The following is a 26,898-nucleotide window of genomic DNA, read 5'->3' on the forward strand; positions in this document are numbered from 1 at the left end:
CACAGAGCAGCCATATATGTGGAGTGCGGCTCTGCAGGTGGAGGTAGGTGCTGGAGATTCCCCATAACTGAGGGAGGGGGGGACATTAACCCCTTCCGACCCAACTACGGAATACAGGAAGTGAGGAAATGTATTGTTCTCATAGTACAGGGCCCCTTTCTTGGCCCCCACAGTGTAATGCTCCCATAATGCTCCTTATGCAATATGTATGGTGCCCTCCACGCAGTATAATGTTCCCACAGTACCGCCATAACCCCCACAGTATAATGTTCCCACAATACAGTCATCCTCCCCCACACAGTGTAATGTCTCTATTATGTCCCTGTATTGAGGCACCAGATACAACACACTGACAAACACAAGGCAGAAGTAACCAATATAATTATTTATTTCCTGATAATGGGAATTGTGATCACTATGGCAACAGTGAATAATGCAAAACAGGGTGATTACGAGGTGAAATATACAATATCAGATATACAATGAATTCTCCGGCTCACTCTCACTGTAATAGCAGCCTCTAACCATATGCTACTTTAGCTACTGACAAAGGTAATGGTCCCAACACCACATATAGGCATCAACACTGCCTTTCTGCGAACAGGCCATAGTTGAGGTCTCTGATTCTCCTGACAAAGTCTATTAAGGCTCGCTGACCTGCCTTCAGTTCAACCTGCACCTGTCCTGACTGTTGTACTATCTCAGACCAACCCCTTTACCGTACGTCAGTGCTGGAAGCAACGGTCCAGATTACTTGCGCCTCCTGCTCTTCACTGCAGGCGTACACTGTGTGCAGAATTATTAGGCAAGTTGTATTTTAGAGGATTATTTTTATTATTGATCAACAACTATGTTCTCAATCAACCCAGAAGACTAATAAATATCAAAGCTTAATATTTTTGGAAGTTGGCGTGTTTTTTTTTTTAGATTTGGCTATCTTAGGAGGATATCTGTTTGTGCAGGTAACTATTACTGTGCAGAATTATTAGGCAACTTAATAAAAACCAAATATATTCCCATCTCACTTGTTTATTTTCACCAGGTAAACCAATATCACTGCACAAAATTTAGAAATAAACATTTCTGACATGCAAAAACAAAACCCCAAAAAATTAGTGACCAATATAGCCACCTTTCTTTATGATGACACTCAGCAGCCTCCATCCATAGATTCTGTCAGTTGCTTGAGCTGTTTAAGATCAACATTGCGTGCAGCAGCCACCACAGCCTCCCAGACACTGTTCCGAGAGGTGTACTGTTTTCCCTCCCTGTAGATCTCACATTTTATGAGGGACAACAGGTTCTGTATGGGGTTCAGATCAGGTGATCAAGGGGCCATGTCATTATTTTTTCTTCTTTGAGACCTTTACTGGCCAGCCACGTTGTGGAGTAGTTGGAGGCATGTGATGGAGCATTGTCCTGCATAAAAATCATGTTTTTCTTGAACGATACCGACTTCTTACTGTACCACTGTTTGAAGAAGTTGTCTTCCAGAAACTGGCAGTAGGTCTGGGAGTTGAGCTTCACTCCATCCTCAACCCGAGAAGGTCTCACAAGTTCATCTTTGGTGATACCAGCCCATACCAGTACCCCACTTCCACCTTGCTGGCGTCTGAGTCAGAGTGGAGCTCTCTGCCCTTTACTGATCCAGCCTCTGGCCTATCCATCCCACCTCCTCCCCAACCTCACCACCACACTGATCCCATCCCTAACCCACCTCTTCAACCTATCACTAACTTCTGGCACCTTCCCCTCTGCATTCAAACATGCCACAATCACGCCTATCCTTAAAAAGCCAACCCTCGATCCAACTGCTATGTCCAGCTATCGCCCAATATCGCTGCTCCCATTCGCTTCCAAACTCCTGGAGCAGCACGTCCATGCTGAACTCTCCTCCCACTTCTCATCTAACTTGTTGTTCGACAATCTACAATCTGGTTTCCGCCCCCATCACTCAACTGAGACTGCCCTGACCAAAATCACTAACGACCTACTTACCGCCAAAGCTACTGGACAATACTCTGTACTCCTTCTCCTAGACCTGTCCTCTGCTTTCGGCACAGTTGACCACTGTCTCCTACTAAAGATCCTCTCCTCCTTTGGCATCAAAGACCTCGCCCTATCCTGGATCGCCTCGTACCTTTCCAACCGCACATTCAGCGTCTCTCACTCCCACACTACCTCCTCATCCCACCCTCTCTCTGTTAGAGTCCCCCAAGGCTCTGTTCTAGGACCCCTACTCTTCTCAATCTATACATTTGGCTTGGGACAACTCATAAAGTCCCATGGATTCCAGTACCACCTCTATGCTGATGACACTCAGATCTATCTCTCTGGCCCAGACGTCACCGCTCTGCTGTCCAGAATCCCAGAGTGCCTATCAGCCATATCTTCCTTCTCCTCTCGCTTCCTCAAACTCAATGTGGACGAATCTGAACTCATCATCTTTCCTCCATCCCACAAGTCTTCCTTACCTGACCTATCTATCGCAATCAATGACATCATGCTTTTCCCCCGTACCCGAAGTCCGCTGCCTCGGAGTAACCTTCGACTCTGCCTTGTCCTTCAAACCGCACATCCAAGCTCTTTCCACCGCCTGTCGCCTCCAGCTCAAAAATATCTCCAGAATCCATCCTTTCCTCAACCCTCAATCTACTAAAATGCTCGTGCATGCCCTCACATTCTCCCGCCTTGACTACTGCAACATCCTTTTCTGTGGCCTCCCTGCTAACACCGTTGCACCTCTCCAGTCCATCCTTAACTCTGCTGCCCGACTAATCCATCTCTCTCCTCGCTACTCCTCCGCTTCCCCCTCTGCAAATCTCTTCACTGGCTCCCATTCCCTCAGCGTATACAGTTCAAATTACTAATACTGACCTACAAAGCCATCCATAACCTGTCTCCTCCATATATCTCTGAACTAATCTCCCGATATCTTCCCTCACGTAATCTCCGGTCCTCCCAAGACCTCCTTCTCTCCTCCACACTTATTCGCTCCTCATCCAATCGCCTCCAAGACTTCTCCCGAATATCCCCCATCCTTTGGAACTCTCTGCCCCAACAAGTCCGACTATCAAACACAGTCGGATCCTTCAGACGGAACCTGAAAACTCATCTCTTCAGGAAAGCCTACAGCCTGCACTGACACTGCTGCCACCTCATCACTATCGAAGCTACAGCCTCACCAACTCCGGAGCTCCTGCTACCCCCAACCTACTGTCTCCTTCCCCATAATCCTGAAGAATGTAAGCCCGCAAGGGCAGGGTCCTCGCCCCTCTGTATCAGTCTGTCATTGTTAGTTTGTTTACTGTAAGTGATATCTGTAACTTGTATGTAACCCCTTCTCATGTACAGCACCATGGAATCAATGGTGCTATATAAATAAATAATAATAATAATCCATCTGGCCCATCAAGAGTCACTCTCATTTCATCAGTCCATAAAACCTTTGAAAAGTCAGTCTTAAGATATTTCTTGGCCCAGTCTTGACGTTTTATCATATGTTTCTTGTTCAAAGGTGGTCGGTCGTTTTTCAGCCTTCCTTACCTTGGCCATGTCCTTGAGTATCGCACACCTTGTGCTTTTCGTTACTCCAGTAACGTTGCAGCTCTGAAATATGGCAAAACTGGTGGCAAATGGCATCTTGGCAGCTTCACGCTTGATTTTCCTCAATTCATGGGCAGTTATTGCGCGCCTTTTTTGCCAAAACGCTTCTTGCGACCCTGTTGGGTATTTGCCATGAAACGCTTGATTGTTCGGTAATCACGCTTCAAAAGTTTGGCAATTTCAAGACTGCTGCATCCCTCTGCAAGACATCTCACAATTTTGGACTTTTCAGAGCCCGTCAAATCTCACTTCTGACCCATTTTGCCAAAGGAAAGGAAGTTGCCTAATAATTAATAATAATAATTTTGATGTCATTAGACAACACCCCACCTCATTACAGAGATACACATCACCTGATTTACTTAATTGGTAGTTGGCTCTCAAGCCTGAACTGCTTGGAGTAGGACAACATGTATAAAAAGTATCATGTAAACAAAATACAACTTGCCTAAAAATTCTGGACACAGTGTAGACTCCTGAGCAGAATCTCCTCTATGATCTTCAGTGTTTGACTGACGGCGGACGTCTCTCATACCTGAAGTAGTGAGGGCTTTGATTCGGCTGTTGCTTGGAGTAGTATGGACTCTGGGTCTTGACTGGCGCACGTCTGGTTCTCAGGCTTTGGCTGGCGTAGCCTGGTTTCTGGGACTCATCTGGTGCCGCCTGGGTTCTGCTTCTTTGCATGCCACAACCCGCTGCCTCGGGCATTTACCACGGCCTGGTACCTCGGCCTCAGTTTCTTCCCTGACACACGTCCTGCTCATTCTTTGCTTGCTGCCAAATTTGCTTTTTTGTACTGGCCTTTTATATCAAGAAACTGCATCATCAAGGTGCCATCTAGACTCTTCCCATTGATTCCTCAGGGTCAAGCCTGGAGGGCAAATTACAGTCTTCTTGTACAAATGCCGCACATTTCTGAGAATTCCCGCTTCTTATGGCACGCCTTTTTAAAATCCCTTATGCTGTATGTATGACGTCAGTCACCCAGTAAATTGTTCAAACAGTGCTGACATCTCACAGAAAAGATATTTCCATGGTCCCGCCACCCACCCTCACAGTATGATGTTCTCATAGTATAACAAATCAATCACACACAGTATAATCTTCTTACAGTACCACCATTCCCTCCACATAGTATAATATTTCCACAGTACCATCATCCCACCACACACAGTATAATGTTCCCATGGCAATGCCATTCCCCCACACACAGTATAATGTTTCCTCAGTACCGTCATCCCCCCACACAGTATAATGTCCTCATAGTACCACAAATCCACCACACACAGTATAATCTTCTTACAGTACCACCATTCCCTCCACACAGTATAATATTCCCACAATATCACCATTCCACCATGCATAGTATAATGCTCCCACAGTCATTTTTCAAGGAAAGGAAAAAGATATATAGATATATATTTGTCGGAGTCATATCTCTAGACTCAGAAGGCATATTGCCTTTGTCAATTTAAGTCTGGAAATAGTTAGACCAAAAGTCTGCATTTCTCACTTACTAATACCTATCTGACTCATCACCATGAAATGTTCCCCCTAGTGACCCAGGTGGCTCAGAATGAGGTCTCCCACACAGTATGATGGACCCCACAGAACCCACACAATATGATGGTACAAACAGGACCTCACACAGTATTATAGTCACCACAGCCTGCTACACAATTTAAGGACCGCCACTCTGTATGGAGGGGATTGCAGTACTGTGGGAACATTATACTGTGTATGGGGGGATGATGGTACTTTGGTAGCATTGTACTCTGCGTAGAGGGAAAACGGTACTATGGGAACAGTATACTGTGTGGAGGAAAGACCGATATTACTTACTGGTAATGTGTTTTTTCGTAACCCATGACAGCACAACGAGAGAGGGGTTCCGCCCTTCAAGGACAGGCTACCTTCAAGATAAAAAAGGCTGCTCCACTCTCTATAAAGGTAGGTGCACACGTTCAGGATTTTTTGCATTTTTTTCCACGTTTTTTTCGCTATAAAAACGCGAAAAAAACGCTTACATATGCCTCCCATTATTTTCAGTGTATTCCGTATATCTTGTGCAAATGTTGCATTTTTTTCCGCGAAAAAATCGCATTGCAGAAAAAAAAGCAACATGTTCATTAAATTTGTGGAATCGCGGGGATTCCGCACACCTAGGAATGCATTGATCTGCTTACTTCCCGCATGGGGCTATGCCCACCATGCAGGAAGTAAGCAGATCATGTGCGGTTGGTACCCAGGGTGGAGGAGAGGAGACTCTCCTCCACGGACTGGGCACCGTATAATTGGTAAAAAAAATAAGAATTAAAATAAAAAATAGTGATATACTCACCTTCGATGGCCCCCGCAGTCTTCCCGCCTCTCATCGGTGCATGCTCTCTCTTCCGTTCCTATAGATGCTCTGTGTGAAGGACCTGCGATGATGTCGCTGTCATGTGACCGTGACGTCGCTGTCATGTGACCGTGACGTCGCAGTCATGTGACCGCGACGTCATCGCAGGTCCTACACACAAACCAACAGCTGAGGAGATCGGGGGCCATCAGAGGGTGAGTATAACCTTTTTTTAAATTTTTTTATTATTTTTAACATTATATCTTTTTACTATTGATGCTGCATAGGCTGCATCTATAGTAAAAAGTTGGTCACACTTGTCACGCACTATGTTTGGCAAGTGTGACCAACCTGTCAATCAGTTTTCCAAGCAATGCTACAGATCTCTTGGAAAACTTTAGCATTCTGCAAGCTAATTACGCTTGCAAAATGCTAAAAAAAAATGCGGAAAAATGGGAAAAAAACACGAAAAGAAGCATGCGGATTTCTTGCAGAAAATTTCTGGTTTTCTTCAGGAAATTTCTGCAAGAAATCCTGACGTGTGCACATAGCCTAACAGTTGGTTTCCTGTCCTTAATGGTAAACCGGCAGTAAGATCGACGGTGAAGATAGAAGATGCCTAGGCCTGAGACAGTCGGGAATTGGCAGGCATGGGTCTGCTGTGGCCATCACCAGGTATCAGTAGCGCCTCGGAGGTCCCCGTGTGGTGCCCTCCCTGAGTGGGTATGTGTTGGGCAATGGTGCACAGTGCCTCCATGCTATGCTGTCTGGATGCTTCGGCGTTCTGAGTGAAGAATAGCAGGCAAGCAGCGCCGGAGCTTCACCTGTAGGGGCTGCAGGACTTCCTCCATCTGCGGTCCCATGTATGAAGGGGGACCGCCAGCAGGCAGATGGTGGCTTCAGGATGGAAGCTCAGCGATAGCCTGGGCAGCTACAGCCACCATGTCAGCTGGAGCAATAAGAGTTGCCCCAGCAGCTAGAGAAAAGTCGCCCGTCACGTCCTCATGAGGGAAGGAAGCAAGCGCCCCAGCAGACTCGCTGGGCCCGGAGCTGGGCAAGTACCCAGATGTGAGGCTGGCTGGGAATCCCTGGTCCCGTTGACATCCTCCCCGGTGAACAAGCATGTACAGTATCTCATTAAAAGAGAGTGGAAAACACCTGATAGAAAGGGACAAGGTTTGGCCTCCCTTAAAAGGAAGAACCCCTTTGAAGAGGAAGCATCCTCCCCGTTGGATAAAGCCCGAAAGTTGGACTTGGCAGTATCCAAGATTTTTAGGAGATTTTCCCTCCCATTTGAGAATTTGGGGTCATTAAAAGAGCCATTGGACAGGAAGACTGCCAGCTTCTTTAAAGGGAACCTGTCACCCCCAAAATGGCTGGTGAGGTAAGCTCACCGGCATCAGGGGCTTATCTACAGCATTCCGTAATGCTGTAGATAAGCCGCCGATGTTACCTGAAAGAGAAGAAAAAGACGTTAGATTATACTCACCCAGGGGCGGTCCCGCTGCGGTCCGGACGGATGGGTGTCTCCGGTCCGCTCCGGCGCCTCCCATCTTCGTTCCATGATGTCCTCTTCGGGTCTTTACGCCGCGGCTCCGGCGCAGGCGTACTTTGTCTGCCCTGTTGAGGGCAGAGCAAAGTACTGCAGTGCGCAGGCGCCGGGCCTCTCTGACCTTTCCGGCGCCTGCGCACTGCAGTACTTTGCTCTGCCCTCAACAGGGCAGACAAAGTACGCCTGCGCCGGAGCCGCGGTGTAAAGACCCGAAGAGGACGTCATGGAACGAAGATGGGAGGCGCCGGAGCGGACCGGAGACACCCATCCGACCGGACCGCAGCGGGACCGCCCCTGGGTGAGTATAATCTAACGTCTTTTTCTCCTCTTTCAGGTAACATCGGCGGCTTATCTACAGCATTACAGAATGCTGTAGATAAGCCCCTGATGCCGGTGAACTTACCTCACCAGCCATTTTGGGGGTGACAGGTGCCCTTTAAGGTGGCCTGGAAGTCCTCAGCAGGGGCCCTGAGACCGACCATCGCAGCCACATGCATACAGTTATATGAAAAAGTTTGATTGGGCACCCCTATTAATCTTAAGCTTAATGTTTTATAAAAAATGTTTTTGTTTGCAACAGCTATTTCAGTTTCATATATCTAATAACTGTTGGACACAGTAATGTTTCTGCCTTGAAATGAGGTTTATTGTACTAACAGAAAATGTGCAATCTGCATTCAAACAAAATTTGACAGGTGCATAAGTATGGGCACCTCACCAGTGAAGTGACATTAATATTTAGTAGATCCTCCTTTTGCAAAAATAACAGCCTCTAGTCGCTTCCTGTAGCTTTTAATGAGTTCCTGGATGAAGGTATTTTTGGCCATTCCTCTTTACAAAACAATTCCAGTTCAGTTATGTTTGATGGTGGCCGAGCATGGACAGCCCTCTTCAAATGATCCCACAGATGTTCAATGATATTCAGGTCTGGGGACTGGGATGGCCATTCCAGAACAGTGTAATTGTTCCTCTGCATGAATGCCTGAGTAGATTTAAAGCGGTGTTTTGGATCATTGTCTTGCTGAAAGATCCATCCCCTACATAACTTCAACTTTGTCACTGATTCATGAACATTATTGTTTTTGTTTTTCTTGGAATGCTGTTTTTTTGCCGCCATGCATAACGCCTTTTTGTATTACCAAACAACTCAATCTTGGTTTCATCAGTCCACAGGACCTTCTTCCAAAAAGAAATTGGCTTCTCCAAATATGCTTTTGCATACCTCAGCCGACTGTTTGTGGCGTGCTTGCAGAAACGGCCTCTTTCGCATCACTCTACATATAGCTTCTCCTTGTGCAAATTGTGTTGTATAGTTGACTGATGCACAGTGACACCATCTGCAGCAAGTTGATGCTGCAGCTCTCTGGTGGTGGTTTTAGGATTGTCCTTAACTGATCTCACCATTCTTCTTCTCTGCCTTTCTGATGTTTTTCATGGCCTGCCACTTCTGGCCTTAACAAGAACTGTACCTGTGTTCTTCCATTTCCTTACTATGTTCCTCACAGTGGAAATTGACAGGTTAAATCTCTGAGACAGCTTTTTGTATCCTTCCTCTGAACAACTATGTTGAATAATCTTTGTTTTCAGATCATTTGACAGTTGTTTTGAGGAGCCCATGATGCCACTCTTCAGAGGAGATTCAAACAGGAGAACAACTTGCAAGTAACATAGTAACATAGTAACATAGTTAGTAAGGCCGAAAAAAGACATTTGTCCATCCAGTTCAGCCTATATTCCTATATTCCATCATAATAAATCCCCTGATCTACATCCTTCTACAGAACCTAATAATTGTATGATACAATATTGTTCTGCTCCAGGAAGACATCCAGGCCTCTCTTGAACCCCTCGACTGAGTTCGCCATCACCACCTCCTCAGGCAAGCAATTCCAGATTCTCACTGCCCTAACAGTAAAGAATCCTTTGTGTGGCCACTTTAAGTAGCTTTTCTCATGATTGCATACCCCTGGCTATGAAGTTCAAAGCTCAATGAGGTTACAAAACCTAAAAAAGTGCTTTAGTAAGTCAGTAAAAAGTAGGTAGGAGTATTTAAAACAAGAAAATGATAAGGGTGCCCATACTTATGCACCTGTCAAATTATGTTTGAATGCAGATTGCACATTTTCTGTTAGTACAATAAACCTCATTTCAAGGCAGAAACATTACTGTGTCTAACAGTTATTAGATATATGAAACTGAAATAGCTGTTGCAAAAAAAAACAATTTTTATAAAACATTAAGCTTAAGATTAATAGGGGTGCCCAAACTTTTTCATATAACTGTAACTAGGTCCCTGAAGGTTTGGCTGGACAAATTGGAGAACCAGTTAGAGCAGCAAATACCGAGGGAGACCAACCTGGCGTAAATCCCAACCATCCCGGCAGACTCGGTGAGATTGGCAGCTAGATCGGCCGTGCTGTCCAATGCAGGTCACAGAGCGGTCTGCCTAAAATGATGGCCAGGAGACATTCAGGCAAAGATTAAGCTTTGTTTTCTTCCCTGTGAAGGAAAATTTCTATTTGGTCCAGCCCTCGACGAGATCCTCGAGAAAGCAGGGTATAAGAAAAAAGTTTCCTTAGAGCACCCTTTCCATCTTTTCAGCGGTCCTTTCAAAAGGGTCACTATTCCCACAAGAAACCACTCAGGCACCAGGACAGACCAGAGAGACGGCCTAAAGAAGGAGAAGTTTCTTCTTCGGAAAGCCCTCCTCGGAGACCAAAAAGCCATCCTAATGACTCGGTTTCCCAGGTGGAGGGAAGGCTGTCTCTCTTCCTCCTCACCTGGGAGAAAATTTCTTCCAGTGCTTGGATCCTTCACAACGTAGGATCAGGCCTGAAATTAAAATTCTACACTCCACCCTACGAGAGATATTTGGAGACTCCTGAACAACCATCTTCACACAAACTACTAGTGCTGGTAAAAGAGGTCCTGTATCTCAGAGAGAAGAATATACTGGAAGAAATTCACCTAGGGGAAAGAAAAAGGGGTTCTACCTCCCTATTTCTGATTAAAAGAAACAGATGCATCTCTGAGGACCATTATAAATTTAAAGGCATTAAACTAGTTCTTAGTAGTCCCATCCTTCAAGATGGTGTTGGTGAGAAGAGCAGTGAAGGTCCTGTTTCCAGGCTGTTACTTGGCAGTTCTGGACCTCAAGGATGCCTATTACCATGTACCTATTCACAAGCTACATCGCAGATTCCTCATAGTGGCAGAACAGATTCAGTCACAAATCAGACACTTCCAGTACAGGGCTCTTCTGAATTCCCTTTCTACAAGAGCCGTGGCGACGTCCTAAAAGGAGAAAGCAGATGTCTCCCTCGACCAGATATGTAAGGTGGCCACTTGGTCCTCTCCATCCACCTTCTTTAAACACTATAGGCTGGATCTCTCTGCCTCCTCTGACCTCACATTCAGGAGAAGGGTTCTACAGGCTGTGATCCCTCCCTAAGAATATAAGTCTCTGAAATTCTCTTGTGGTGATGTCAAGGGTGACTGAAAAACACGGATATTACTTAACCGTAATTGTTTTTTCATAACCCATGACGGCACCCTTATATTCACTCCGTTTCTAATCACTCTTTTTGGTTCAATGGATATTTGTTTTGGTTCATGCACTCCTTTGGGTATCGGTAGTCAAGAATGAGTAGGAGTACGAGTATATGATTTGTGTGTGTACTCTAACCTGGGAGTTTCCTCTCATGCTCTGTAAACCAACTGATGCGGAGAAAGGAGCCACCCTTTTTATCTTGAAGGTTTCCTGTCCTTGAAGGGCGGATCCCCTCTCTCGTTGTGCAGTCATGGGTTACGAATTAACACATTACCAGTAAGTAATATTCGTCTTTCTTCCACACAGTATACTGTCCCCATAGTACCGTTATCCCCGTACCGTAGAATGCCACCAAAGTACCGTCATCCCCCCCATACACAGTATAATGTTCCCATAGTACCGCAATCACCTTCATACTGAGTGGCGCTCCTTAAATTGTGTAACAGGCTGTGGTGACCATAATACTGTGTGAGGTGTTGTTTGGACCATCATATTGTGTGGGTTCTGTGGGGTCCATCATACTGTTTGGGAGACCTCATTCTGAGTTACCTGGGTCACTAGGGGGAACATTTCCTGGTGATGAGTCAGATAGGGATTAGTAAGTGAGAAATGCAGACTTGTGAGCCTAGAAATATGACTCTGACAAATATATCTGTATATCTTTTTCCTTTAAGTTCGGGGGCCCAATTATAGCTATTGCTGTAGGACCTGTGATTTCTATCTACTCCACTGTGTATAGGATAGTAAAGTATAATAAAGTTGTTATGGACGAGACTTAACTAACATAGTACAGTGACTCTGTTTTCTCTATAGTTACGGATATTTCTTGTTGCCAAAACTGTGATTTTTTTTCACTTTAAACCTTTTTTAATCTTCTTTAAACAACTCTGATTCGTGCGATCATACAACATACAAACCTCTGATTGCTCCAGTAGTGCTACTGTACTAGTAGCTACATTACTACTGTAGTATATCATCACTGCCTGTCAGTGTAATACTAACGGCCCTATACACGTGAGATAAGTGTTGGCTGAACGGTCATTTGGCAGACGGCCATCTCTCCCGACTCCCCCATACACACAAATATTCCAGCTTTCCTGTGGTCTGTATGAGAGTCGCCCCCAGACTCCTCTAGCAGAGGATTATCTACAGGAAGAACAAACGGATTAGCCTCTGAAATTCAGGATGCCAGATCCTTCTCTGCCCTGACATCGTCTGTTGGAAGGCCCCCAAATACATTAGATTGTCGCCCAAACCCCCCAAAATCAGTGCTTTCATGTAACTTTACTCTAATGTGTATGGGGCGATGAAAGGTAACTTATTAGATGCGTTTATAAGCATATTTTTGAGTAAAATGTAAATTGTTCTTTTATTCTATAAACTACTGACATGTCTCTGAAGTTCCAAGCAATAAATTTTGTATTTATTTTCTGTAAATGAGAAATGGTTAAAATAACAAAAAAATGCATTGCTTGCAGACCTCAAATAATGCAAATAAAACAACAACTTCATAATCATTTAGAAACAACAATTCTAATGTTTTACCTCAGGAAAAGTTCAGAAATCAATATTTTGTGGAATAACCATGATTTTTATTCACAGCTTACATGTGTCTTGGCATGCTTTCCACCATTCTTTCACACTGCTTTTGGGTGACCTTATGCCACTCCTGGTATAAAAGTTTAAGCAGTTCTTCTTTGTTTGATGGCTTGTGACTATCCATCTTCCTCTTGATTACATTCCAGAGGTTTTAAATGGGATTCAGGTCTGGAGATTGGGCTGGCCATGACAGGGATTTGATGTGGTGGTCCTTCACCCACACCTTGATTGACCTAGCTGTGTGGCATGACACATTGTCCTGCTGGAAAAACCAGTCCGCAAGAGTTGGAGAGCATTGCTTGAGCAGAAAGAATCAACTAATTTTCCAGGATAACCTTGTATGCGGCTTGATTCATACGTCCTTCGCAAAGATTAACCTGCCCAATTCCAGTCTTGCTGAAGCATCCCCAGATCAACACCTGGTCGTCTAATGGTTAAACGGAGACCTGGAGAGGTGCACAAGCCACAGTGTCTTGCACTCACTGTGAAATTTGGTGGAGGATCGTTGATGATCTGGGGATGCTTCAGAAAGAACTGCTTAAATTTTTGTACCAGGAGTGGCAAAAGGTCACGCAAAAGCAGTGTGAAAGACTGGTGGAAAGCATGCCAAGACTCATGAAATCTGTGATTAAAAATCACGGTTATTCCACAAAATATTGATTTCTGAACTCTTCCTGAGTTAAAACATTAGTATTCTTGCTTCTAAATTATTATGAAGGGTTTTTTTGCATTATTTGAGATCTGCAAGCAATACATTTTTTGTTATTTTGACCATTTCTCATTTTCAGAAAATAAATACAAAATGTATTGCTTTAAACTTCAGAGACATGTTGTCAGTAGTTTATAGAATAAAAGAGCAATTTACATTTTACTCAAAAAATATACCCATAAAAAGAAATATCAGACAAACTGAAACTTTTGAAGTGGTCTGTTCTGTTAATTTTTTTCCAGAGCTGTATGTTCTGGTGCCCAAAAGAGTTTAAGAAAAATGTAAAGACAAATGTTAAACTTTTTTTTTATATTATTCGCTTTTTCCATTTTAATATCTGCTTTTTTTTAATGTTTTTCCTGTAATATAGAAAAGCCTAAGGCCAGAAATAAACCCCATAAAACACTATACATGGAGACTTTGGTATCAGATCATTTCTGTCCACGGTGTTTCTGCAAATATAAAAACTTTTATAAAAGCCTCAAACTTCTGTGTGTGAATCAGACCTGAGATCTAACGTGATAGAAGATTACAGTGCTGGGAAGACGGGAAACATTAAAATAGACGGCCAGTGGTGACGGAGTCACTGACAGACTCCGGCCAAATATGTTTCTAGAGCCGTAGTAGAAGATGAAGATGTTGTCCTCATCATGAAGTAGTTATTTCTCCTGTCACATGTAATGAATATCTCCTGCAGTATTGCTAATGCCGATTCCAGTGTCGGTAAATGAGAGAATTAGCGTTATGGAAGATGAGTCTATGAGAAACGTATTCAGCTGCCGACTCCGAGGGAGAAACTGCTTGTTGTCTGTGGCCTAAAATATGTAGGATTTATTACTAGATGTTGAGAAGAAAGCGTAATACTGTAAAATAATAAATCTCATATGATTCCCTTATTATCTCCGGTAATGTTATTATTACACAGGATTTTTATGATGTTACATCAGATCATCTTCTTCTCATTCAGGTCTATACAATATCGGATCCTCTCAGTGAAGATTTTTATATAAGAGAATTTTCCTGATTTACCCATCAAAGATGGATATGGACAGGGACAAGATGGCGGAGAGGATTTTACACCTCACCCTAGAGATCCTCTTCCGGATTACTGGAGAGGTGAGAGATTCTGATGATGTCACATTACATCATTCTTATCTATGGGAATAACAGATGGACAGAACTGGAGAGGTGAGGACTCTGGAAATGTCTGTAGTGAGATTTATTAATATGTCTCTCCATAACCAGGATTACACAGTAGTGAAGAAGATCTCTAGTGAGCGCTGTCACGACCCTGTGTCTGAGGGATGGGGAAGACCCCTGAGCCCAATCACTGGGCCTCCACCTCACCCCCCAGTACATGAGGACATCAATGACCAGAAGATCCTAGAACTCGCCTACAAGATGATTGAGCTGCTGACTGGAGAGGTGACATTGCTGGGAATGCTGGGACATTATACAATAATGCTAAAAAGGGATGGAGGGATGACGGTATCATTGTATGTGTCAGGTTCCTATAAGGTGTCAGGATGTCACCATCTATTTCTCTATGGAGGAGTGGGATTATTTAGAAGGACACAAAGATCTGTACAAGGACGTCATGATGGAGGTTTCCCAGCCCCTCACATCACCAGGTAATAGACAGGACTAAATGCACACGGAATATAATTATCTGTGTGTAAAAAATAAATTCAGTCCCTGTATGTGTTTTTTCCAGTTCTAGCCACTAAGATGACAACACCAGAGAGATGTCTGCATCCACTATTTCTACAGGACTGTAAACAAGAAGATCACAATGTTCCTCAGGATCATCAGGTAGATGGAGAGAAGGTGTCATGAGATCTCCCCTATGATGTGTAGACGGCTGTGAAGGTCTTGTGCTTAGTCTTGTTTTATCCTCCAGGATTATATGTTTTATACTTAGAATCATAGTTTCGGTTATATTCCGTTACTCCTCAGGTTTCCATGTGTAAATTAGAAAAAGGGTGATCCCTCTACACTGTGACATTCATTCAAATATTTGTAGGCAGTTATTAAGTCTCCTCTTAGCCTTGTTTTTTGCTAGATAAACATTCCCAAATCCTTTAACTGTTCCTTGTAAGACATAGTTGCAGTACGCTCACCATCCTGGTAGCTCTTCTCTGAACTTGCTCCCACTTTTCAATGTTTTTTTTTAATGTGGTACCCAGAACTGGACACAGTATTCCAGAAGAGATCTGACCAAGGAGGAGTAGATGAGAATTATTACTTGACATGATCTAGACTCTATGCTTCTCTTAATACATCCCAGAACTTGTGTAATGAGAACGGTGGAGATGGCAGGATTAGAGCTGATCATAGATGTGAGACCAAATCCTACCCCTAAAATCATCAATCTTTATTAATAATTACGTATAATACCAAAAAAATATATATAAAGTGAGATAAAAAATACATCTCTATAAGGATCCTCCCAAGGATAGGGATAAAGTTAATCTCAAAAGGTACCCTCTATGGAGTTTTTATATGATACCAGAAAAACCAAATAGAAAAAAACAAATAGAAAAAACCAAGTAGAAAAAATGAAAAAAATATTTAAAGCAATAATGAAAAATTATCAAAATATGAAACAATCAAAAAAACCAAAAATAAGGCTAATACCTTTCTGGATACACAATGCCTCTACTAGCCCTACTTGGCCCTGGAAACTGTTGTTCTTCCTGACAGCGGAGGTTGGCACCCTATGAAGCGATATGGCGCCCCCACTCAACGACGGCTGTCCCTCCTATCCCTGGGTTATCCCTAATAAACTAAATAAAGTGCTTCATACATGACACACACTGATTCACATGTCATAAATGTATAGCTAATAACCAACACTTAGCTCATAATTCCTGGGTGTTCCCTTCAGGCAACCATGCAAATGCATCGGCTCATTACTGTCCCAACGCGTTTCTCCTCCGTCATTCAAGGGGGTTCATCAGGGGGCCTACAGATTCACAGTTCTTAATAGGTCATAGAGCTATAGACAGACATGTTAGTTCTGTCTGGCAAAAGTCTGTCCCAGGAATTATGAGCTAAGTGTTGGTTATTAGCTATACATTTATGACATGTGATCAGTGTGTGTCATGTATGAAGCACTTTATTTATGTTCCTTTGCCCATATGGAGATGTGTGTATACATTTGATTGGCCTATTAAGGGGATCTAGACTATTGCAGTCATATATCTATGGAGATAGAGTATATGGGTAGAAAAATCAGCATTAATATAACTTGTATATCTACCTGCATTATTTAGAATGGCAGCCTTGAGTTAATTTAGCAAAAGGCACATCATTAGATGGTCACATCAAGCTATAGCCCATGGTGTACACTATAGGCTTCAGTCTCCAGAGCTATTACAGTGGGGAGAGTGTATAGCAAGGAACATATGTAGAGGGATATTCATTGTGTTTTTATGGATCTAACTTGATCCATATTTGTATGTCTTTTGTCTGTGATTATTAGTTTATTAGGGATAACCCAGGGATAGGAGGGACAGCCGTCGTTGAGTGGGGGCGCCATATCGCTTCATAGGGTGCCAACCTCCGCTGTCAGGAAGGACAACAGTTTCCAGGGCCAAGTAGGGCTAGTAGAGGCATTGTGTATCCAGAAAGGTATTAGCCTTATTTTTGTTTTTTTTTATTGTTTCATATTTTGATAATTTTTTATTATTGCTTTAAATATTTTTTTCATTTTTTCTACTTGTTTTTTTCTATTTGTTTTTTTCTATTTGGTTTTTCTGGTATCATATAAAAACTCCATAGAGGGTACCTTTTGAGATTAACTTTATCCCTATCCTTGGGAGGATCCTTATAGGGATGTATTTTTTATCTCACTTTATATATATTTTTTTTTGGTATTATACGTAATTATTAATAAAGATTGATGATTATAGGGGTAGGATTTGGTCTCTTTTCAGTTGGTTTAGTCATATACTCCCCTGTAAATAATTGGTTTTGTTGGTTGTACTACTGATCATAGATGTGACCTCTCCATCTATCTGTGACTTTTACAATATTTGTTTCAGGGTGAAGATCTGTCCCATATTAATACTACAGAGACATATGTGAGGGGTGATGAGCGGTTTAAAGAGGAGATTCCTACATATGACTACCTAGGTGAGTAGTGATCAATAAATGCAGAGAAGTCACGGATTCTTCTCCATCACCTGCTGTGAGTGCTTTATCGGTCATGTAGTCCAGCGGTGTCCGAATCGTACGGTCACCAGTTTTCCTCTAGACCATAACATTCTCCTCCACCAAACTCTATTCAAATGAGTTTGGACATTGAAAGCCCTTTTCTATGGAACTTACAAACTGCGAGATCCACCTACTTCAAGTAGAAGATGCAGATTTGTAAGCTACAAAGCCAAATGACAGCGTATGTTGAATGTGCTGACAAGTTAGAAAATCACTTGAAGAAAAATATTATGCTGGGCCTCTAAGAGAAAGCGGAGGGTAAGGCTACTTTCACACTAGCATCGTGCACTGCACGTCGCTATCCGTCGTTTAGCAGAAAAAACGCATCCTGCAAAAGTGCTTGCAGGATGCGTTTTTTCTCCATAGACTATCATTAGCGACGCTTTGCCACACGTCGCAACCGTCGTGCGACGGTTGCGTCGTGTTGCGTCGGTCTGTCGCCACCAAAAAACGTTGCTTGCAACGTTTTTTGGTGCGTCGAGAACGTCTTTTCCGACCGCGCATGCGCAGCCGGAACTCCGCCCCCTCCTCCCCGCACCTCACAATGGGGCAGCGGATGCGTTGAAAAACAGCATCCGCTGCACCCGTTGTGCGGCGCATACAACGCTAGCGTCATTGCGTCGGCACATCGCATCGCGACGTGCAGCGCACGACGCTAGTGTGAAAGTAGCCTAATGATGCTGTTGGCTTCCTAGAACCCTGATATCTTTTTGGATGAATCTACATTCTCTCCCTTCTGTGCTGCTGAATGTGCTCATATGGTCCCTACAAGACCAGGTCAAATCTTTCTGGCCAAACTTCGCTTTTATGGTCACCAACATTAAATTAGCAGTGAGGGCAAAGTGTGAATTTCTGTCCAATAACAGCAGAGTTTCCTTTTATCCTGAGTTTTCAATTTCTTTTAAAACCAACTAACTTCAAACAGGATTGTGATAAACTATATAAAATATTACACCTGTGCCATGATATATCTCTAAAGGCCCCGTCTCACTTAGCGACGCTAAAGCGATCCCGACAACGATACGACCTGTCAGGGATCGCTGCTGCGATCTCACTGTTTGACATCTCACCAGCGACCTGTAGCGACCTGTACAACGATGTCACATGGGAGCTATTATGACGATTCAGTGTCTGAGTCGTCAACGAGGTCGTTGGTAAGGTGTCAAACACAGCAATGTGTGCTACCCAGCGGGACCTCAACGATCAAAAAACGGCCCAGGCCATTCCGACACGACCAGCGATCTCACAGCAGGGGCCTGGTCGCTGCTACGTGTCACACATAGCGAGATCGCTACTGAGGTCGCTGTTGCGTCACAAAACTTGTGACTCAGCAGCGATCTCGCTAGCAATCTCGCTAAGTGAGACGGGGCCTTAAGCTGTGTGTTGCTGATGGCTGTAATATACTTTTCACACCTGAAGGAGATGTGTTGGCATGGCTCGAGCCTTGGTTTCATGGAATTAGCCAACGTCATAAATTGCATTATGTTTTCGATCCTAAGGAATTGAGATTACTGCACAATCTCTCCTGATACGGGGAGCAATAAATAATTTCAGAAATCAGTAGCTCCAATGGTCCATCATAAATTTGTGCAACTCCGGTTTAGTGATGGAGCTTTCCCACAGACATAGGAGTACTGTTAGTGATCACCTTAATGTCTTCAAAGGGAGATTTGTAGTTAAAATTCTGCGCTGCCGCTAAGATGAATTTCAGGAGAGTATAGTTGATTCACAGTGGTTTTATTCAACGCGTTTCAGAGGTCTCATGCCCCCTTCATCAGGAACTACCTGAATTAGCGGCAGCGCAGAATTTTAACTACAAATCTCCCTTTGAAGACATTAATTTCTCTGGTCGGTGAAGACCTGTGAATCTGCAGCAGCCTCTATCTACCGTATATACTCGAGTATAAGCCGACCCGAGTATAAGCCGACCCCCCTAATTTTGCCACAAAAAACTGGGAAAACTTAATTACTCGAGTATAAGCCTAGGGGGGAAAATGCAGCAGCTACCGGTAAATGTCAAAAGTAATAATAGATACCAATAAAAGTAAAATTAATTGAGACATCAGTAGGTTAAGTGTCTTTGAATATCCATATTGAATCAGGAGCCCCATATAATGCTCCATACTGTTCATTATGGCCCCATAAGATGTTCCATATTAAAATATGCCCCATATAATCCTGCATAAAGGTTAATAAAGGCCCCATAAGATGCTCCATAGACACATTTGCCCAATATAATGCTGCACAAATGCTGATTATGGCCCAATAAGATGCTCTATAAAGATATTTGCCTCTTATAGTGCTGCACAAACGTTATGGCCCTATAAGATGCTCCATACAGACACTTGCCCCATATGCCATGGTGCCCTACAAACGTTAATTATGGCCCCATACAGACACTTGCCCCATATAGTGCTGCACAAACATTATGCCCCTATATAGTGCTGCAGAAACGTTATGGCCCCATATAGTGCTGCAGAAACGTTATGGCCCCATATAGTGCTGCAGAAACGTTATGGCCCCATATAGTGCTGCAGGAATGTTATGGCCCCATATAGTGCTCCAGGAACGTTATGGCCCCCATATAGTGCTGCAGGAATGTTATGGCCCCATATAGTGCTGCAGGAATGTTATGGCCCCATATAGTGCTCCAGGAACGTTATGACCCCCATATAGTGCTGCAGGAATGTTATGGCCCCATATAGTGCTGCAGGAATGTTATGGCCCCATATAGTGCTCCAGGAACGTTATGACCCCCATATAGTGCTGCAGGAATGTTATGGCCCCATATAGTGCTGCAGGAATGTTATGGCCCCATATAGTGCTGCAGGAATGTTATGGCCCCATATAGTGCTGCAGGAACGTTATGGCCCCATAGATGCTCCATACAGACACTTGCCCCATTTGCTGCGATAAAAAAAAAAAAAATCACATACTCGCCTCTCCGTCGCTCAGGCCTCCGCACTTTCAATAGTCACCTCTCCTCGTTCCGGGCGCCGATCTGTCTCCAGCACTGACGTTCAGCAGAGGGCGCGCACTGACCACGTCACCGCGCCCTCTGACCTCAGCGTCAGTGCTGGAGACAGATCGGCACCCGGAACGAGGAGCAGGTGACTATCGCGCAGCGCTGCGCTCCCCTCCCCGTATACTCACCTGGTCCTGCCACTGTGTAGATCCTGCTTCTCCGACGCCGCAGCGCTTCATCCTGTACTCAGCGGTCACATGGTACCGCTGATTACAGTAATGAATAGGCGGCTCCATCCCTATGGGAGGTGGAGCCGAATATTCATTTACTGCAATGAGCGGGACCATGTGACCGCTCAGTGCAGGAAGACCCTGAAGCTGCTACTGCCGGCGCTGGGGAAGCAGGGACAGTGCCTGGACTAGGTGAGTATTTTTAGACAGCCCCCGCTCCCCCTCCCCTGCCGACCCCCGGTATGACTCGAGTATAAGCCGAGAGGGGCAATTTCAGCCCAAAAAAGTGGGCTGAAAATCTCGGCTTATACTCGAGTATATACGGTATATGCTCTAATCTCATCCTAACCAGGTGAGCAAATTTGGTGTATATTCTCCTCTGTGTAACGTGGATAAGACCCTATTGCGCTCTTTGTCTCCCCATTGTTTTGCAATAGTTAGTGATCACCTGGCAGATCAAAATATGGTCACCACAAGAAGGCTTGGCTCTATCTACTCCATTTTCTAGATCCCTTGCTCATCATCCTTTAAGCCCTCTACATGGATCTGGACTTACACAGAGACCCCTAGGCTTGGGCCATGGTGTTACCTGCTATTCTGTGGTGTCAGATGGTAAGAGTAATAGTCAGGTAGATGGGTCAGAACCAGGAGGGCAGAGAAAGTACAAAATGAGAAGACGCAAGAGTAGTCAGTAAGCAGTCTGGGATCACAACAGGAAACAAATACAAAATCCGGGAGCTGAGCAGAGGACTGAACCAGAGGAAAACAAGGCTGTATATGGCAGTTTGTGGCAATATACTTCAAGCTTTAGTAGGGTTTGGTGCTTTCCAATTGGCTTAAGCAGGTAGCAGATTGCTCCAGCTGAACAGCACACAAACCCATACTGCCAGACTGGATGGTATTACTGGTCTCAGACACCCTAATCTTAGTGGCTGGACAGAGCCAGAGCCACCCAGAGCTTCTGGTTTCAATGTCTACTCTATTAACAGCAATGCCTGCACAATAAATAAGGCACTGACTGGTGATGGAAGCAGACATATCAGGAGCAGATTCCAGTGGAGATGGGACACACAGATGTAAGTGGAAATTTGATTTGGGAGAGCGGATATTGCTGGATTGGTTTATGGAAACCATGTTGCTGTTCAAGAGCTTTGAGCCACAAATAATGTGGATGACTTTTGTTTTTCCATTGACAGATGATGGACTTTAGTGGTGTCTTGTATTTCTTGAGACAAGTAGAAGTTTTATTGGTATAATCTTCGCCTACATAACATTGTTTGGTGGCTTTTTATTCCATGTTTGGGAGGCATAATGAACAAACAGTTGAACACCACGCTCCACTCGTTCATGCTATGAGGCTTTTGATTAGACTGTGAACTGTCATGGTCTTGGTGAATAATTCAATATTTTTACATAAATTTTAATTTTTATGGACAGCTTAAGTAGAAATGTTCAAAAGTATAAAATTTGAGGATATTTTATTCAAACTGAATAATTGGTTTTATTTTTAGCAGATGACTGCACCAGGCGATCGGAGGTACAGCTGACATCTTCAGTTGTTAAATCTGTTGATCTTGAGATCCCACAGGATACAAATGAAGTGAATGCCATTACTTCAGCTATACCATCATTCCTTCACAGCAAAGATCTGTCATCTGATCCTTTGAAACAGCTTCTGTCTTCTGGTTCATTACCGTCAACTAAGGAAAATCAAAGTAACAATATAAGCATTAAAAAACAAATTGATTCTAAAAGAAAGAAGTCATTTTCAGAATATGGAAATAGTTTTCTCAAAAATACTTTTATTAAACACAAAAAAAATCACACAGCAGAGAATAGATTTTCATGTTCAGAATGTGGGAAATGTTTTATCCAGAAATCAGATTTGGTTAAGCACCAGAGAACTCACACAGGGGAGAAACCTTTTTCCTGTTCAGAATGTGGGAAATGTTTTAACCAGAAATGTAATCTTGTTATACATCAAAGAAATCACGCAGGGGAGAAGCGTTTTTCCTGTTCAGAATGTGGGAAATGTTTTAACCATAAATCAAATTTTGTTAAGCACCAGAAAACTCACACAGGGGAGAAGCCTTTTTGCTGTTCAGAATGTGGGAAATGTTTTAACCAGAAATGTAATCTTGTTGTGCATCAAAGAAATCACACAGGAGAGAAGCCTTTTTCATGTTCGGAATGTGGGAAATGTTTTATCCAGAAATCAGATTTGGTTAAGCACCAAAGAACTCACACAGGGGACAAGCCTTTTTCCTGTTCAGAATGTGGGAAAGGTTTTAAACAGCAATCAAATATTGTTAAGCACCAAAGAACTCACACAGGGGACAAGCCTTTTTCCTGTTTAGAATGTGGGAAATGTTTTAACCATCAATCAAATTTTGTTAGACACCAGAGAACTCACACAGGAGAGAAGCCTTTTTCATGTTCAGAATGTGGAAAATGTTTTGTGAAGAAATCATCTCTTCTTAGTCACCAAAGAACTCACACAGGGGAGAAGCCTTTTTCATGTTCTTAATGTGGGAAATCTTTTCCACCTAAATCAACTCTTAATGAACATCAGGCAAGTCACACAGTGGGTAGAAGCTTTTTTCATGTTCAAAATGTTGGAAATATTTTAACTGAAAATTATATCTTCTTAAAGGGGTTGACCACTACTAGGACAACCCCTTGTCATTCCTCATGTTTGGCCATGTTAAAATAAAAACACTCATTGTTTGAGAATGATCAATACTAAATATGTTGAACAGCCATGTTGGACTGAGCTGCCATCTTGGAAAAACATTTGCTAACTAACTTTGCAGCTAATGAGATGCCGTTACGGGAGCTCTAGCCAGAATGGAGACCTAAAATGACATCAGAGCCATTAGCAGGTATGGTTGGCATACACAAAGGTTAATATGAGTAGTTGCAGGGGATTCTGAGAGTCAATAAGTGGTGTCATATGGTAGTAAGTAGTGTTCGTGACAAGGACAACACAGTTGTCAATATGTGAAGAGTTATGTGAGTAACAACATTAGTTAAAAGGGACATGGGGATTTATGGATTGTAATGGTGTTTGGTGAAATACTCCTAAATATTGTTATGTTGTATTATCACTTTCTTTGTTGTAAAATACATGTCTTTCCCTGCAGTATGAGGTTATCATTTATATGCCTTTTGTCGCAATATGTAGTTGCTTTGTCTAACCATATACTGTATAAAAATCCCAAACAAGGTCCTCCATATATTCAGGAATATAAATCAACAACATAGCCTACTACACACATTACTACCATAAACACAATTTCAGTGTGATTTACAATATTTTTATTTCAACAAAACATGTAAAAAGAAGAGATTATGCAGAGAAAAATCATCGGGAAAGTATATAAAGCATATTTAATCTGTTCCATAGTATAGATTAGTAAAATCCTTTACATATATGTAATCTTAAGCCCATGTGAAAGAAGTATAACAATTATATACCATATCATCCTATATCCTTAACAATCTCAGGTGTAAGGTTTCTTCCGAGTGGTAAATAGCAATTCACAATAAACCCAGATACAAAAAATGTATTGAACGGGTTTGCAATTCACACATGAATAAATATTAAATTGTAGACTAATAAAGTGACAGTGCTCATGTAAACATTCAAAAAAATAGTACAAACTATAAATGTTATAAACCCAATTCCATAGGACATGTGTGGCATTATGTGCACGACATGGTCACTGCTTCAAATACTGTCTTCATTGCTAGTGCATAAATCCAGATGCAGCAGAAGGTGTCAAACCTCACATTACACTCATTTCTGAGGAAGCATTACAAGCTAAATGTGCTAAAAGGGCATATCTGGGTAATGTAATCATCTCTATAGATCTATCTTGTCTGTGTATGCCTCTTTGGTGTGTGGACATTGTAGTGTTTGCCACGTTCTGCTGCTTCTTGATTTATGCACTAGCAATGAAGACTATTTGAAACAGTGACCGTGTCAAAATACTATTTTGTCTTCACACACTCACTCCCTATGATTGATGATCTTAGGCCAGACAATCCACACAGTCAACAAGTTTGGGTTATAAATTAGCTATAAATATAATATAAATTATAAAATATATGTTAGTCCCCCTTTTTCTCTCCCATCACAAGATACTTGCAGGTAGAATCGGCACGGATGAGAACCTACTGGGCTTTCTCTCCCTAGCCACAATTCCCCATCTTAATTCCATACTACCCTTTCCTCGTAGTCATCTTTTCCTATCTAGATATCGATCTATCTTCTACCTAAATTAAATCCTCATGGTGATAAACTATATGCAGATTAATGATATACTATATTGGCCTGTTATCCCTGGAGGATAGCTCCTGCTGATGAACACTAATAATGGTCCCTCCACTAGATACCATTGATAAGATACATGGTGCTTCACGTCCAGTATTTATTGTGAATAGCATATATTATTATGGGCAGTTGTTCTTTGAGATCGTAGATTTAAAATATGTCACACTGAAAAGCGGGCCTGTAATATCCCGAAGTGTCAAATGTTCCGGTTACAATTGATAACTTCTTTGTCAATTCCTGAACCTTAATGGTGTGAAAATTATATTTCCTCCTTATTAAAACCAAGTCAGGTATATTGAGAATAATATGAAAAGCGTACCCCTTTTTGTTTCCTTCCCAATTTTCTCTTTTCTTCTTTTTTTCCATAAATTCCTTGATATTCCCGATTTCTAGTGTGATATGGCAACTTGTCATGTGGTTAATGGGAGGTATGTATCACAGAGATGGGTGGCCCTCTGATTGAAGCCAGGTCTTGTTTTGCTCAGCAGATCTACTGCTGAGGTTGACTATACATTGGGAAGGCTTCCAGGTGACTTGGAGAGATGGGTGGGTCCAGTCACCTACATACCCCACCCCACGGGGTGTGTCTCACCACCCAAGATGGAGCATGTGTGTTTAGCACATGTTGCAGTGCTGGCTAGTCCTGAACCAGAGGAAGGAGGACTGTGAGAGACCTCCAGAGAGGACGGCCTGACAACTGTGAGAGATACTGACTGGAGGCAGTGAGAAGTGGATATAGGATGCCTCTTGTTATACAATAAAGCCGAATGTGTACCGGACAGTGTACTGGCTGCTGCATGCTACCAAGTTCCTAAGGATCGGTTTATGCTGTACTCTAATAAACTGAATGGACTTTAACCCTAAGTGTACTAGTATCCACCTCAACAACCAGCCAAGTGAGTACTCCCTGTCCAGTCATAGTGTGGAACCATCACATTAGTCTTTAACAGGACTTCAGGGGCCCATATGTGCTGGAACCCATGTTTCTCTCTATGGTTCTGGTGCACTGCGATTCTGGTCTCCTGTCCATACTGCTATTTGTGAGCAGAACAGATTCCCGTGCTATTGATATCCATTCACCTCACTTTCTGACCTCAGCGGGAGCGGATTCCCAGCTCTGATGCAGCGTTCAGCTCATTCTGGTGATTTACTGCTCTCTGTTCCTGCTCCTCACGCAGTGAAGTTTGAGCTTAAAATTAGTTTTATTCAAATAAGTGACTATACTGAATTTTATTAATTGTGAAATAAATAAAATGAACATAGATATAAATATTTATAAATCCACTAAAACACATATCAGAAAACGAGGAACATCCATCCCAAAATTTACACCATGTTTAGCTACCAGGTCATTTCACCTCATATCAACCCACGAGCACAATTGATAATTGCACTGACATATCACGTAGCCGTCCACTTCTTGTTTTTTTTTAAATCTTATTACCAGATCACATCTCAAAAAGCACATGACCTCGATACTAACAGATTTGAACACTATTTTATTTATTTAGAATCTGACGCATTTCAACATATGTTTATTATCCCTACGTGGTAGAAAACACTTGTTATTGCATTTCTTCAGATGGCCCTTTATTAGACATGTGATTGTAATAGACATGTGACTGTTTATGGGCATGTGACTGTATACACTGCTCGCTCTACTCCTTGGTGCCGTTTTTTTTAAAGAGTTTTATATTTATACCATGTATGTTGATTATCATATTGTTATGTATGGTCGTCGTAGTCATTGTCCTGAAGATTATAATAAAAAATATCACAAAGTTTATTATAA

The 26,898-nt window shown here is 42.7% G+C and overlaps 1 protein-coding gene across 4 annotated transcripts; it reads left to right on the top strand.

The window, feature by feature from the left end:
* On the top strand, positions 1-26,898 carry LOC143767609 (oocyte zinc finger protein XlCOF7.1-like). Of its 4 annotated transcripts, none has more exons than XM_077256044.1 (7): positions 1-43; positions 14,325-14,473; positions 14,603-14,782; positions 14,865-14,988; positions 15,072-15,169; positions 17,404-17,494; positions 22,285-26,898. In XM_077256044.1, the coding sequence occupies exons 2-7, from the start codon at positions 14,396-14,398 to the stop codon at positions 23,295-23,297; spliced, it is 1,584 nt and encodes a 527-aa protein (XP_077112159.1). In that variant the 5' UTR covers positions 1-43; positions 14,325-14,395; the 3' UTR covers positions 23,298-26,898. The 4 variants fall into 4 exon arrangements, with proteins under 4 accessions (XP_077112159.1, XP_077112157.1, XP_077112156.1 ...); XM_077256042.1 differs by having other exon boundaries at positions 8-43; positions 22,282-26,898; XM_077256041.1 differs by lacking the exon at positions 1-43 and adding an exon at positions 5,478-5,556 and having other exon boundaries at positions 22,282-26,898.

This window comes from Ranitomeya variabilis, chromosome 4 (assembly GCF_051348905.1).
Source record: "Ranitomeya variabilis isolate aRanVar5 chromosome 4, aRanVar5.hap1, whole genome shotgun sequence".
NCBI lineage: Eukaryota > Metazoa > Chordata > Amphibia > Anura > Dendrobatidae > Ranitomeya > Ranitomeya variabilis.